Source organism: Macaca nemestrina, chromosome 12 (assembly GCF_043159975.1).
Source record: "Macaca nemestrina isolate mMacNem1 chromosome 12, mMacNem.hap1, whole genome shotgun sequence".
NCBI classification, from domain to species: domain Eukaryota; kingdom Metazoa; phylum Chordata; class Mammalia; order Primates; family Cercopithecidae; genus Macaca; species Macaca nemestrina.
In genome coordinates, this window is record NC_092136.1 from 44,991,474 (window position 1) to 45,007,083 (window position 15,610).

Below are 15,610 nucleotides of genomic sequence, written 5' to 3' on the forward strand. Positions count from 1 at the left end.
AATATCCAAAAAAGCACAATCAGAAACAACAAAGGTGACATTTCAACCAATCCCCCAGAAATACAAAAGATCCTCAGAGACTACTATACACATCTCTATGCACGCAAACCAGAAAATCTATCCAGAAATGGATAAATTCCTGGAAACATGTAACTTCCCATGACTGAACCAAGAAGGAACTGAACCCCTGAACAAACCAATATCAAGTTCCGAGATTGAATAAGTAATTTTAAAAAATCCTATCTACCAAAAAAAAGCCCAGGACAGATGGATTCACAGCCAAATTCTACCACATGTACAAAGAAAAGCTGGTACCAATTCCACTGAAACTATTCCAGAAAATCAAGGAAGGAGGACTCCTTCCTAACTCATTCTACGAAGTCAGCATCACCCTGTTATCAAAAACAAAGACACAATGAAAAACTAAAACTATAGGCCAATATCCCTACCCTAATGAACATAGACACAAAATTCTTCAGCAAAATCCTAGAAAACAGAATCCAGTAGCACATCAAAAAGTTAATTCATCACGATCAAGTAGGGATGCCATCAACACACACAAATCAATAAATGTGATTCACCACATAAAGAAAACTAAAACAGAAACCATATGATCATCTAAATAGGCACAGAAAAAGCTTTTGATAAAATCCAACATCTCTTTATGACAAAAACCCTCAAGAAACTAGACACCCAAGGAACATATCTCAAAATAATAAAAGCCATCTATGCAAACCCACAGCCACCATCATATTGGACAGGCAAAAACTGGGAGCATTCCCTTTGAGAACTGGAACAAGCAGAGATGTCTGCTTTCACCACTCCTATTTAACACAGTACTAGAAGTGCTAGTCAGACCAATTAGGCAAGAGTAAGACATTAAAGGCATCCAAATAGGAAAAGAAAAAGTCAAAATATCCCTCTTCACTGATGATATGATTCTATAGCTAGAAAACCCTGAAGACTACGCCAAAAGGTTCTGGAACTGATAAACGACTTCAGTAAACTTTCAGGATAGAAAATCAATGTACAAAAATCAGTAACATTTTTATATAACAATAACGTTCAAGCTCAGAGCCAAGTCAAGAACACAGTCCCATTTATAATATACACACACAAAAATAAAATACCTAGAAATACACCTAACAACAGAGGTGAAAGCTCTCTACAAGGAGAACTATAAAACACTGCTAAAAGAAATTATAGATGATACAAACGAATGAAAAAACGTTCCATGTTCATGGATTAGAAGAATCACTATCATTAAAATGACCATACAATCCAAAGCAATCTATGGATTCAACACAATTCCTATAAAACTACCAATGTCATTTTTCACAGAATTAATTTTAAAAACCTACACTAAAATGTATATGGATCCAAAGAAGAGCTGACATAACCAAAACAATCTTAAGCAGAAAGAGTAAAGCCAGAAACATCACATTATCCCACTTCTATATTTTCTATTACCAAACTATACTATAAGGCTACATCAACCTACAGTAAACAGCATGGTATTAATACAAAAACAAGCACATAGACCAATAGAACAGAATAGAAAATCCAGAAATGAAACCACACACCTACAACCATCTGATCTCTACTAAGCGGACAAAGATAAGTGATGGGGAAAGGACTCCCTATTCAATAAATGGTGCTGGGATAACTGACCTGCCATATACAGAAGAATGAAAATAGACTCCTGTTTTTCACCATATACAAAAATTAACTCAAGATGGATTAAAAATTGAAATGTAAGACCTCAAACTATAAAAATCCCAGAAGAAAACCTAGAAAATACCATTCTGGACATCAGCCTTGACAAAGAATTTATGGCTAATACATCAAAAGCAATCACAACAAAAACAAAAATTAACAAGTGGGACCTAATTAAAGAGCTTCTGCATAGCAAAATAAAAAAATTTTTTTTAAAAACTATCAACAGAGTAAATAGACAGCATACACAATGAGAGAAAATATTTGCAAACTATGCATCCAACAAAGGTGTACGATCCAGAATCCATCAGGAACTTAAACAATTGAACAAGCAAAAAACAAATAATAATACTAAAAAGACAGCAAAGGACATGAACAGACACTTTTCAAAAGAAGAAAGAAGACATATAAGCTGCCAATAAGCATATGAAAAAACGCTCCACATCACTCATCATTAGAGAGACGAAAATCCAAACCACAAAGAGATACCATCTCACGCCTGTCAGAATGGCTATTACTAAAGAGTCAAAATACAACAGATGTTCGTGAGGGTGCAGAGAAAAGGAAACACTTATACACTGTTGGTGGGAGTGTAATTTAGTGCAGCTACTCTGGAAACCAGTTTGGAGATTTCTCAAAGAACTGAAACAGAACTACCATTTGACTCACCAATCCTGTCACTGGGTATATAATATATATGTGTGTGTGTATATATACATATCCAAAAGCAAATAAATCATTCTACCAAAAAACACGTGCACTCATATGTTTGTTGCAGCACTATTCACAATAGCAAAGACATGGAATCAGTCTAGGTGCCCATCAATGGTGGACTGGATAAAGAAATGTGGTATATATGTATATACCATGGAATATCACACGGCCATAAAAAAAAGAATGAAATCATGTCCTTTGCAGCAACATGGATGCAGCTGGAGGCTATTATCCTAAGCAAATTAATGCAGAAACAGAAAATCAAATACTACATGTTCTTATAAGTGAGAGCTAAATATTGGATAAACATGAACATAAAATGGCAACTACAGACACTGGGGACTACTAGAGGGGGAAGAGATTGATGGGTAAGGGTTGAAAAACCACTGGGTACTATGCTTACTACCTGGGTAACCAGATCAATTATACACCAAACCTCAGCATCACACAGTACACCCAAGTAACAAATGTGCATATGTACCCTCTGAATCTAAAATAAAACTTGAAATTATTTTTAAAAGCAAAGACAAAACAAAACGTTTAAATTTTAAAAATAAAAAAATGTTATCTCTCATTATAGCCTCTATAACAAATTCTACTACAAAAACCATAGTTACACAACGGACTTCTTTAAATTCTCTTACTAAAAGTATACTAAGTAAAATAAATAATTTACTTTAAATTGCATACTAATTAAACAGAAGAAAATCTATACAGTTAGTGACACTTCTTGTTACACATTAAAAAATACATTGAGCATTATAGGGATTCAATTATAAGAGATTAATAAAACAGACTACGTAGTTAAAACAAATAGTCTGTCCAACTCATTCTTTGACCTATTTAATTTTAGTTAGAGTAGGCCAGGCATGGTGGCTCATGCCTGTAATCCCAGCACTCTGGGAGGCCAAGGTGGGCAGATCAGTTGAGGTCAGGAGTCCGAGACCAATCTGGCCAACATGGTGAAATCCCCTCTTTACTTAAAATACAAAAATCTAGCTGGGAGTGGTGGTGGGCACCTGTAATCCCAGCTACTCGGGAGGCTGAGGTGGGAGAATCGTTTGAACCCAGGAGGCAGAGGTTGCAGTGAGCAAAGATTGCGCCACTGCACTACAGCGTGGGCGACACAGGGAGACTGTCTCAAAAAAAAAAAAAAATTAGTTTAGTTTATAAAGACCCTAACTAAAAAACATACTCCATATGCTTAACATTATCTTCCTAATATTCATAATAGTCTCCCTGGCATACTACATTCTTTCAGAAATTTTAAATGTTTACACATAGCCATTCATAAAATGTCAAACTGTCTTCTACTGAAACTACAAAAACTCAAAAAACAAAAATACATAGTCATAAAGACACCATAACCTACAAATGACATACTGAGACCAAAAGTTCAAAATAATAACTAAAAATAGCACTAAAGTCCTAAGTTTTGGTCACACTCATCTACATTAATACCTGACCATTATTACATATTGTATGCCTGTATCAAAATATTTCAATACCATATGTAATTATGTACTCATAAAAATTAAATAAAAAGAAAAAATCTTACTAAAAGAATTATTAAACAAAATTATGACAGACCTTCTTTTAGACTAAATTCATATACTAGTCCCCAACAGACAAGATCAGATCAAACCAAAATAAAGTCACTCAAATTAAATATAACATAATCAAACTAAAAATTAAAAAATAGAGAGAGAGATCCCAAAACAGACCAGGTGTTTTTTTCTCCTGAAAACAAGAAATTCCAACATAAAAAGGCCCCTTCTACTGTAACCTCTATGTAAAACAAACAAACAAAAAAAAAAAAAAACTGAAGTCCCTATAACCACATGTTCCGCTATTTCCCAGTGATATTAGAGACCAACTAAATATATTTACAATAATGACAGAGTCACTTCAATGCCTAGAGTTTTGGTGAGCTTCTCAATTTGGAGAGGGCACTGAAAGGGGAGAATTGTTAAATTAAGTTTAGCCTAAAGCTCCCTCCTTGTAAATTCCACCTGAAAGGTTCTCCATACATAGTGAATTGTAACCTAACTGGGTGTGTAAACAGACTGTAACCTACTCATATTGATCACCAAGTTTCAGCCACAGTGGCCAAATGTTCCAACAAGGCAAATGCCAAGCTATAACAAATTCAGCTGTTTCTGTACCACACTTCCTTCCATTTTTTGTACATCACTTTCCTTTTTCTGTCCGTAAATCCTCTCCAACCACGCAGCAGTGAGAGTCTCTCTGAACCTATTCTGGTTCCAGGGGCTGCCTGATTCACGAATCATTCTTTGCTCAGTTAAATTCTGTTAAATTTAATTTGTCTAAAGTTTTTCTTTTAACACCCTAAAAAAAATTTATTTCAAGCAAGAAGAAAATAAAAATCTTACTTACTCAATTCTTTGCGCTCTACAAAGACAGCAGTAACAAAGATAACTCAAAAGCTGGCTAGCCCCAAAATAAATCCTACCAGGCTTTGGAATTGGTACTGTAGAAATGTTCCCAGTTAAGTGAGGTTTCTATTTAAATGTATCGATATTATTAATAGGCTAGCATTGAAATGAAGGTTTTCATTCTCTTAACACACAATTCACAGCTGGACATCAGATGGTGAAATATTAGGAGAAATAAAAATAAATGAAGGAAAGAATAATGAACTGGTTTTTTACACTTTGTACTTTTGAAAGTGCTTTCCCATATGTAGTCATCGAATTCTCATCAGTCTCTTTATTCGTCCCATTTCCAGACAAGGAAACTGAGGCTTGAAAACATTAAGAGACGTATCCACGGACACCCTCAAATACTGCCTCAAAATACTTCCATTTACTCATTGACAAAAGGGGGTAATAATAGTACCTATTTTATATCAGTGTAGTGAGGATGAAATAAATTAAAACCAAAAAATGCTAATTTTAATCTTCTGCCCTTCCCCAATCTTCTGCTTTTTCCACTATCCTAATCTACCTCTGGGTTAAAATCTGACATCAATAACACATCAGGCAGATGATACACATGAGGGGAAAAAAGCCAAAGCTATACCCTATTACTTTAAAATGTATAGACTCAAGTTTAATGAGAGCTCACCACCAAGTACTGTTCCAGCACTTTATATGTATGATTTCACCCTCACTACAACCAGATAGAGTAGGTACTATTATTACCTCCACTATATCAATGAGTAAATGGAAGTACTTTGAGACAGAGAGCTTAAGTAGCTTGATAGTTGCTACCATACATTAACCTTAAAACACAGGGTTTTTGAAGCCTGCCTATATTAACAGAGCTGTGGCGAAACAGTAAAATTTCTGAGCATCTCCAGATCTGTACTGTCTAATATGGTAACCCGTAGCCACATAAAGCAATTGAGCACATGAAATATAGCTAGTGTGACTGAGGAAATGAATTTTCAATTTTGCATAATTTAATTAATTTTAATTTAGATTTATAGTGAATATTTGATGAAACTACAGTTTTCAAGACACTAGCCATCAGTCAGTGAAGGGCAGTGATCCTTCAGAGATGGGATACAAAAGAGATGAGCCCTATAATTACCATAGCTTACTACTCTGAGGGAGTTTCCAGGCTGTAGCATAGGAAGTCAGAACTCAGGCAATCTCCTTGAGTTGAGGAGAGAAAGCTGAGAGTCTGGGGAGACCAAGGCACCTAGGTTTCACAGGACAGTCTACACGAGAGAAGACAACATCACAAAGACGGAAACACAGATCTACCCAAAATCAGTACTCAGCTGAGTACTAACTTGCGCATGCATGTGAGAAAATTACCCAAGGACAGGAAAGACCCACCCAAAAGGCAGCAGTATCCAGCATACACAAGGGCCAGAAATAGTACCTATTCCCACCAGTCAAACTGGAAAATCCCATGACTTATGAGTCATTGGGTAGAGTACGCTGAAGGATCTTGCCTCAGTGATGGTAAATAATTAGTTCTACCCTAGCTATTAGCACTAGCACTTCTCTGGGCCCATCTAACAAACCTTTAAAGTAGGATCCAAAAGAATTGAATTGTTTCCCAGTAACTATAACAAAACTCAAAAGTATTTATAAGAATACACAACTCAGTACCAAAGAAGATACAATTCACAATGACTGGCCATTAAATCAAAAATTAAGAGGCATGCAAGGAAGAAATAATGAAGAGAAAAATCAATCAAAATTGGCCCCGCACTGATACAATTATTAGAATTTTCAACAACATTAAAACAGTTATTACAACTGTATTTCATATATTCAAAGAGTTAGGTAGAGACATGCAAGATTTTGTACACAGTCAAACTGAACTTAGAGTTAAAACTACAATATATGAGGTAAAAAATATGCTGAGTGATATTAATGACAGACAATATAGAAGTTTCGTAACCCTGAAGGTATAACAATGGAAATGATCAAAAATTATACACAGAGAGAAAAAGGAATAATAATGTTTTAAAATTTTTTCATTTAATTTTTACATCTTTTTAAAATAATTTTTGTTTTATATTTTGTAGAGATGGGGTCACACTGTATTGCCCCGGCTGGTCTTGAATTCCTGGGCTCAAGCAATCCTCCTGCCTCAACTTCCCAAAGTGTTGGGATTATGGGTGTGAGCCACAGTGCCTGGCCTAAGTAAGTATTTTAAATAAATATAACATCAATTAGTTATGGAACAACTTCAAGCAGTCAAATATATACATGTAACTGTAGTCCCTATAGAAGAAAAAAAGAAAGAACAGAAAAAATATTTGAAGACATAATGGTCAAATTTTGCCCAAGTCCAATAGATCTCATATAGCAAGAAACATGACAAAAAACACACCAGGGACATCGTAATAAAATTGCTCAAAATCAGTGATAAAGTCTTAAAAGCAGGGAAAAATAATTGTCTCCAGAGAACAAAAATATGGTAACAACAGACTTCTTTTTAGAAAAAATATAAGTGAAAAGGCATCTTTAAAGAATGGGGACAAAAACCTGTTGACCCAGAATGTTATACTTAGCAAAGATATATTTCAAAAATAAAAGCCAAATAAAGACTTTTGCAGACATAGAAAATCTCAAAGAATTTATCACCAGCAGCCCTGCACTATAAGAAATATTAGTGAAGAAAGAAATGTTAAATGTTAAAGTCCTTCAGGCAGGATGAAAATAATATCAGGTGGAAATATAAAGTTACACAAGAGAATGAAGAACACAGAAAACAAACTGCAAGAGTACAGACACAGCTGGGAAAAATAGACACTGGGGACGACTTCGGGTGGGAGAGTGGGAGGCAGTCTGTGGGCTGAAACACTACCTATAGGGAATTATGCTCACCACCTGGGTGATGGGATCGTTTGTATACCAAACCTCAGCAACACGTAATTTACCCATATAACAAATCTGGACAGGTACCCCCTGAACCTAAAACAAAACTTGGGGAAAAAAAGAAACATGAGTTAAACGTATAATTAATTTTATTATCTAAATCTGTTTAAAAGATAATTGACTCATTAAATAAAAAATAACAATGTAGTCTGGAGTTTATAAACTAAATAGCAAAACAAAGAGTTATAGCTAATAAGCCAACAAAGATAAAACAAAATTGTAAAAAATATTCGATTAATCCAAAAGAAGACATAAAGAGGGGAAAGGGAACAAAGAATACATGGAACGGGTAGGAAACAAATAACAAGAAGATAAACTTAAATACAATCATGTCAATAATCACATTAAATGTAAATAAATACCGTGACGAAAAAACACAAATTTATTTTATTGGTTCAAAAAAAAGTTAAGCCCCCAACTATACACTGCCTGTAAGAAAAGCACTTTACATGCTGCAATATGTATAAATCTCAAAATACCCATAATGAGTAAAAGAATCCAGACCAAAAAAGCACATATTGTATGATTCTATTTATATAAAATTCTAGAAAATGCAAATTAGTGTATAGTGACAGAAAGCAGATCAATAGTTGCCTAGAAGTGGAGGTTGGGAGAGGTAGGTGGGAGCAATTATATAAGAAAAAAGGTAAACTTTTTGGGTGATAAGTATGTTCATTTTTCTTGATTGTGATGATAGTTGCACAGGTATATTTGTATATTAAAATTACCAAGTTGTATATTTTGAATACACACAGTTTATTATAGTGTAATTATACCTCAATAAACCTGTTTAATTTTTTAATCTAATAATTCTGTACAGAATAATTTGATGAATCTACTTTTTTAACTATAAATTTTATGAAATCAAAATACATATCAGTTACTACAGATTAAAAATTTAGCATGCAAATTGGAATGTGTTTTAAGTGTAAAATATCAATTAATTTTGAAGACTTTGTTTTTTTAAAAAAAAGTAAAATATTTTATTAATATATTTTTGTGTTGACCATATGTCTAAATAATATTTTTTACATATTGGGTTAAATAAAATATACAATTAATTTTACCTGTTTCTTTTTACTTTTTTAATGTGGCTCTTACAGATTTTAAAATTAAAGATGGAGCTTACAATACATTTTGATTGAACAGTACTGAACTAGAAAAAGGAAGATTTAATTGTAGTACTCAGGAAACATCATTATGTTCATATTTATGGCCAACAATGCCTAGCCATTCTATGATAGAATAATGGGCCCCAAAAGATATTCATATTTTAATCCCCAGAACCTGTAACTATGTCATCTTATACAGCAAAAAAAGATTTTGCAGATGTGATTAAATTATGAATCTTGAGAATACTTAGATTATCTGGGTGGTTCCAATATAATCACAAGAGTTCTTATAAGGGAAAATGGAAGACAGAAGGTCAGTATCAGAGAAGACAATATGACGACAGAATCAGAGAGAAGGAAATGTGACAACAGAAGTCGACCTTGGACTGATGCAGCCATGAGCCAAGGAATATGGCAATTTCTGGAAGCTGCAACAGGCAATGAACTGAATGAATATTCAGTAGAGCTTCCAGAAAGAACACAGCTCTACTAACACCTTAGTTTTTGTTTTTGTTTTTTTAGTTATTTATTTTTATTATTATACTTTAAGTTCTAGGGTACATGTGCATAACGTGCAGGTTTGTTACATATGTATACTTGTGCCATGTTGGTGTGCTGCACCCATCAACTCGTCAGCACCCATCAACTCGTCATTTACATCAGGTATAACTCCCAATGCAATCCCTCACCCCTCCCCCCTCTCCATGATAGGCCCCGGTGTGTGATGTCCCCCTTCCCGAGTCCAAGTGATCTCATTGTTCAGTTCCCACCTATGAGTGAGAACATGCCTAACACCTTAGTTTTAAACCCATAAATCTCTTTTGAAATTTATAACCTCTAGAAGTATAATAAATTTATTTTAAGTCACTACATTTGTAGTAATTTGTTACAGCACCAGTAAGAAACCAATGCAAACTTTAGGTAACTGGAAGTGGGGTGCTGCTGTAACAAATACCTAAAAATGTGGAAGAGGCTTTGGCATTGGGTAATAGGGTAGAGCCTGGAAAATTTTTAATGAGCATGGTAGAAAAGGCCAATTGCCTTCAACAGGGAGTTAAAAATAAATATAGATGTTAAAAGTGGTCCCAGCAAAGGCTTAAAAGGAAATGAGGGACATATTACTGAATGAATACCCAAAGATGGGGGATCCTTGTTACCTGATGCCAGAAAGCTTATCTGCATTTTGTCCTGTAGTTAGGTGGAAAGTAAAATAAACTTGGATATTTAGGTGAGGAGATTTCCAAGCAAAGTGTTGAAGGTACAGTCTGATTTCTTCTTGCTGTTTATGGCAAAATGTGAGAGAAAAGTGAGGGATTGAGAGAAGAGCTGTTAAGCAAAAAGGAGTCAGGACTTGATAATTCAGGGAGTTCTCAGCCTATCCAGATTGCAGAAGACAATAAAAGGAGATACACTATCAGGAAAGCCTGCTCTAGAGCCAAGTTGTGGCTAAACAACTTTTTGATAGTGCCTTGGAAGGATCAAAAGGTCAAAATATTCAATCACCTACAGGCCTCTTTGTAGAGATCAGTATGTGAGTCATGGATTCCCTTCAGTCATCTTAGAAGTAGTTAGGAATAGAGACAGCATTATCCAGGACAGATCTGTGGATAAGCTGCTTGTCTAGTAGACAGGAGACCTTCAAGTTTCTTGACAATATTATACCAACAGAAACCCTGCCAATTTGTACTGAAGAAGACTGAGAGAGGACACCATGAAAGATGTCTGACAAACCCCCAAAACTTTACAGGCAGGAAACAAGCTGTTAAAACTACTCAACTGCAAACAAATGCTATTATTCACGAAAAACGAACAATGTCTCAGAGGAATGAGCCACAAGCCAGAAAACAGAGCCAAAACCAAAGAGGATTATTTCTAAGACTTGAACCCAGTGGAGTTTGCACTGCTGATTTTCACAAGGGTCTGGGACCAGTGACTCCTTTCTTCTTTCCATTTCCTTCCTTTGGAACAGAAATATCTATAACTGGTATCTTATGTCTATCCTGCCATTGTATTTTGGAAGCAGATTACCTGTTTTTCAGTTTCATAGGACCACAATAGAGAGAAATTTTTTCCCCAAAATGGATTATACCCACTGTCTCTCCCATATCTGATTTAGATTACTTAATGAGAGGTAGAATTTTTCAGCTGAGATTAGGGGAGATTTCAATCTTCGAGTTGTTGCTATGATGGATTAAGACTTTTTGAGGTACTCGGATGGGGTGAATGTATTTTGCATGTGGGACAGACATGAATCTTCTGGATCTAGAGGGCAGACTTTGTGATAAACAAAATAATGGCTCCCCAAAAATGTCCAGGTGTTAATTGACAGAATCTATGATTATGTTACCTTACATGACAGAAGGGATTTGCAGATGTGATTAAGTTACTGGTCTTGAGACGGGGGAGATTATCCTGAATTTTCTAGGTGAGCCCAATATAATCACAGGGGATATAAGAGAAAGGCCTTCTTTGTCAAAGTTCCATAAAGAAGTTACTCTTCCCCTTGAAGAAGCTGAAAATTCCTCCCAGTTGTTGTAGCTGGACAGACATCACAGAGACAGTTGCCAAAACAGAGATTACACAGATTAGAGAGTAGAGTTCCAGCTCAGGGGACCTACCTACACTTGTGGAATGAATGAATAGTAGTGACTAAAGCAAGCAGTAAGCTTTTTTATAAGGTACATAGTACAAAAGAAATTTTAATTCCATTCAAAATGTTTATTAATCACCTACTATGCTTCATGCATAATAGTTGGCCCTGAGGATCTAGGAGTATCTAGATTTGCAGGACTCTTGCCTTCTTCAAGCTTACAGACCAGTCAGGTTTCCATAGCAACTTTGTTTACAAAGTGTCAGCAGCCTTGCTCAGATCAAGAAAGGTATGGACTCTCAACAGTGACTGGGCAGATCTCGCACAATGCAAAAACAAAGTAATTCATTCTACTCTTTTAACCATACCCAGCTTACATACTTCACCAGTTCATTAGTAAGGAGCAAGTGAAAATTAGTATGTCCATAGTCTTGTTATATATTACATAATAACTGTAGATTTGCTATATATCATTAACATCTTAAGTTATCTGCACTGTAAATATGTAAATCTCATTCTATTATGTTGGTTCAGCCATGCTAAAATAATCCTTTTATTATCATCATAAAAGGCTCAGTTAAAAGAACCCTGCCACACATTTTCATAGAGGAATATCCAGGCTGCCTTACTATGGTATCTGGTCAGTTCATTTCCCGGTTTAAACCTCTGCAAAGGCCCCACTTCTCTGAGAGTAAAGCACAAAGCCATTAACTGGCCTACAGGCAAGAGTAATACTTAAAACAGGCAACAAAAAGTACATGGCGTCCCACCTATCAAACTGGACACCAGCCATAAATCATCAGTACACCCAAACCCACACACCTCAGCAGAGTATCAGCTCTGCCAACAGGGCCCCATGTAACCTAGTCCCTGTCTACCCCTCCAGACGTTCACCACCCTTCCGCCATGCTTTTGCCTTACCTTTACACATACTATTCCCTCTATTCAAAATGCTCCGAGACCCCACCCCTTCCTATACCAGGCTTTCTATCCATGTTTTAACTATCTGTTGACATATCACTTTGCTGATTTGAATATTTGTGTCTCACCAAAATTCATATTAAAACTTAATTCCCAGTGCATTAGTACTAAGAGGTGGGGCCTTTAGGCAGTGATTAAATTATGAGGTCTTTGCCCTCATGAATGGATTAGTGTCTTTAGAAAGGAAACTAGCTAGTTATTTTTCTGCCTTTCCATCCCTTCCACCATATGAGGACACAGCATTCCACAGGACACAGTAACAAGGCATCATCTTGGAAGCAGACAGAGCCAGCCCCCACGAGGTACCAAATCTGCTGATGCCTTATTCTTGGATTTCACAGCCTCCAAAATTGTGAGAAACACCATGCTTCTAAGAACCACACCATGTTTTCTCTATAAATGCTTGCTGAATGATTTAATGAACTGTAGTCCAGCTTATAGTGGGCAGAACTGAGTAAGTTCTACCCCAAGGAGAACGCAGCCATAAGTTTTCCTCTGTCCTTATGGCCTATCCACTAGATGAAAGATGTAAATATAGGTATAGGTATAAGTACAGGCAAAGGCAATTGATAACAGCTAGAGAAATATCCTGTAACAATAATATGGCTGGTCAATTACTTTCAAGTATTTTATAAATTCATTCCATTTTAGATCCTCACCAAAATCAAGGAAATATTTTACTGCCAAACCAAATATTTCACCATGATCTCTAATGCCTCCCTCCTGCCCTCAGAATAATACCCCCTGCATATCTAAGCACTCAGGACAGCAACACAAGAGAAATAGCAAAGGTGATCTCCAGACAAACACACACCAGATGAGCACCCCCCAGGCAGACCCTCCTCCCCAACCTCTGCCACCATGCAGGAAAGGAGGTGCCTTTACCTTGAAATAAAAATGCTTTGCTGGCATTGTGCATTCCAGACACCTGAGCCACTCCAAGGGTGGTGTTCACAAGGTCAAGCTCGGTGATGATATCCATCTGAAGGTCAGGGTCCATCCCAAAGCCCACCACTGTAAAGGAACAAAGAGTTGTTTGGGCTTAAAATGCAGACTGTTAGTAGCATTACAGAGCAGAGGTTACAGAGTCAGGGAGTGGCAGGTAATACAAGGAAGCCAATGATGAGTGCTTGGAAAGTCTTTGTCTATGGAGGGAAAAGAAAAGCAAATCTTTGCTCCCTTACCCCGCCAATACTGTAGTTTCTTTGTTCCTTCCCCCAATCCTACCCCACATTATAGATTGATAATTTCTTATCCAAAACTCCTGAGGTTAAATATCCAGAATTCAGAAGGTGCCATATGTTAGAAAGGTAATATGGCCTATATACTACATTTTATGTAACATTTTTAGCAAAATCTAACTCAGCACCCCATAATCAAATACAGTATTTCTGAAGCAAAAAGTATGACATACTTCTCTAATTGGCATAAATAAAGATTATAAATAGGTTGATATCAGTTTAGATCAAGTCTTGCCATGAAATGAGTTCAACTCAGGATAGGTTTTGCAGTCAGGTGAGTTATGAAAAAACTGGGTTTCCAAGCTTTATAGAGGTGGTGACTGTGGATACAAGATTGTGGCCCTGATCCACCTGCCTCAGAGACAGATGCAGCAGCAAAATCTGACACCACCACCACCAGTAAACACCTCCACAAAGTGTTCCCTAACTAATCAGGCACAATCACCTGTGCTGAGGAGGAAAAAAGTGGAAAAGGACCCTGTTCCTGTTGAAGAAGGGTGGCAGAGGGACTGCCCAGGAAGGAGAATCCCTGGAATAATGGATATATATTTCCATCCAAGGGGATTCCTGGTTGGAAAGTCAGATACCCTGATAACTCTTTTTAGAGAACCTTAGTGCAGAGAAACACAGCCCTGAGCCTCCTCTTCCCTTGTCTAAGACAAACCCCTAAAGACGCCTCTCACCCAGGGGGTGCTCTGAGGAATGATTCATTCATGATTGCAAAGTGATTTCCAACTATATGTATTAATAAGGCTAGTGATCACTCTAAGGGGCTGTGTTTAAGCCATTCATAAAGGCTGTGTCCATCTACACTCATCATTTCAATCGTGCAATTTTGACTGTGCTGTTGGAAATGTTTTAATCAGCAACAGCTGTCAACTCTCATCTGATGGTAATGCAGTCACTGAGACAAGATTTGGAAGGCTTGCACCCACTGCGTGAATGTTCACTGGGACATCATAAGCTATCACAACCTCACCTGTCCTCCCACCTTAACCCCTGGTCCTATAGGCTTGCAGAAGGAAATCTACTCTTTCCTTATTCTTTCCCTGTTAGGAAACAGGACCTGCTAGGCTTCTGTCGACAGATGGTCGATCAGGAAGGCCTCTTTAGAGCTGACACCCGTTATTGCCAAGGCAAACAAAATGTCTATTAGCTGCCTTCTCAGTTTCTGTCAGGCTTCCCCTTGTCCCCTGAACTGAAGATTTAAGTTTTCCCCTTCCAGTTGACCCAAAGATGTCTTCCTTCCATTCACTCTGCATTCATTCATCTCATAATTTTTTCAACAGGTATTACTGAGTGTGTACTATATAGCACACACATTGCTAGGCACTAGAGATGTGCTCATGGAGCTCGCTTTCCGTGGGTTAGGTGAGGGGAGGGCAAAAAATAAGCCAATTAATAAGATAATCTGAGATGGCAATAAATACCGTGAAGAAAATAAAATAGAGTAACAGGATAGAAAACAACTTGGATGGGGGCCCTACTTTAGAAAGGCGGGTTGGAAAAGGTTCTTTTGAGCTGCAACTTAAATGACTAGAAAAGGCAAGACGGGAGGAAGCTTTCCACATGCAGAGAACGGTACATGCAAATGAGGAACAAACTGGGAGTGTCCCAAGAACAGAAAAAAGGCCAGCATGGCTGAAACTGAATGGGCCAGGGGTAGTGAAGTAGAAAATGAGGCCAACCAGGCACAGTGGCTCACACCTGTAACTCTAACACTTTGGGAGGCTGAGGCAGGAGGATTGTGTGAGCTCAGGAGTTTGAGGCCAGACTGGGCAACATAGGGAGACCATATCTCTACAAAAAGATCAAAAAATTAGCCGGGCGTGGTAGCGTACACCTATGGTCCCAGCTACTTAGGAGGATCGCTTGCACCCAGGAAGCAGATCC

At 37.1% G+C, this 15,610-nt stretch overlaps 1 protein-coding gene across 3 annotated transcripts in view; it reads right to left on the reverse strand.

Annotated features, from left to right (window-relative positions):
- LOC105487015 (neural EGFL like 1) overlaps positions 1-15,610 on the reverse strand; it is a 934,667-nt gene that overhangs the window by 912,699 nt on the left and 6,358 nt on the right. For all 3 annotated transcript variants that reach the window (XM_071074963.1, XM_011750278.3, XM_011750280.3), the window contains exon 2: positions 13,362-13,490. In XM_071074963.1, coding sequence (XP_070931064.1) covers positions 13,362-13,490 — 129 coding nt within the window. The remainder of the gene's footprint in view (positions 1-13,361; positions 13,491-15,610) is intronic.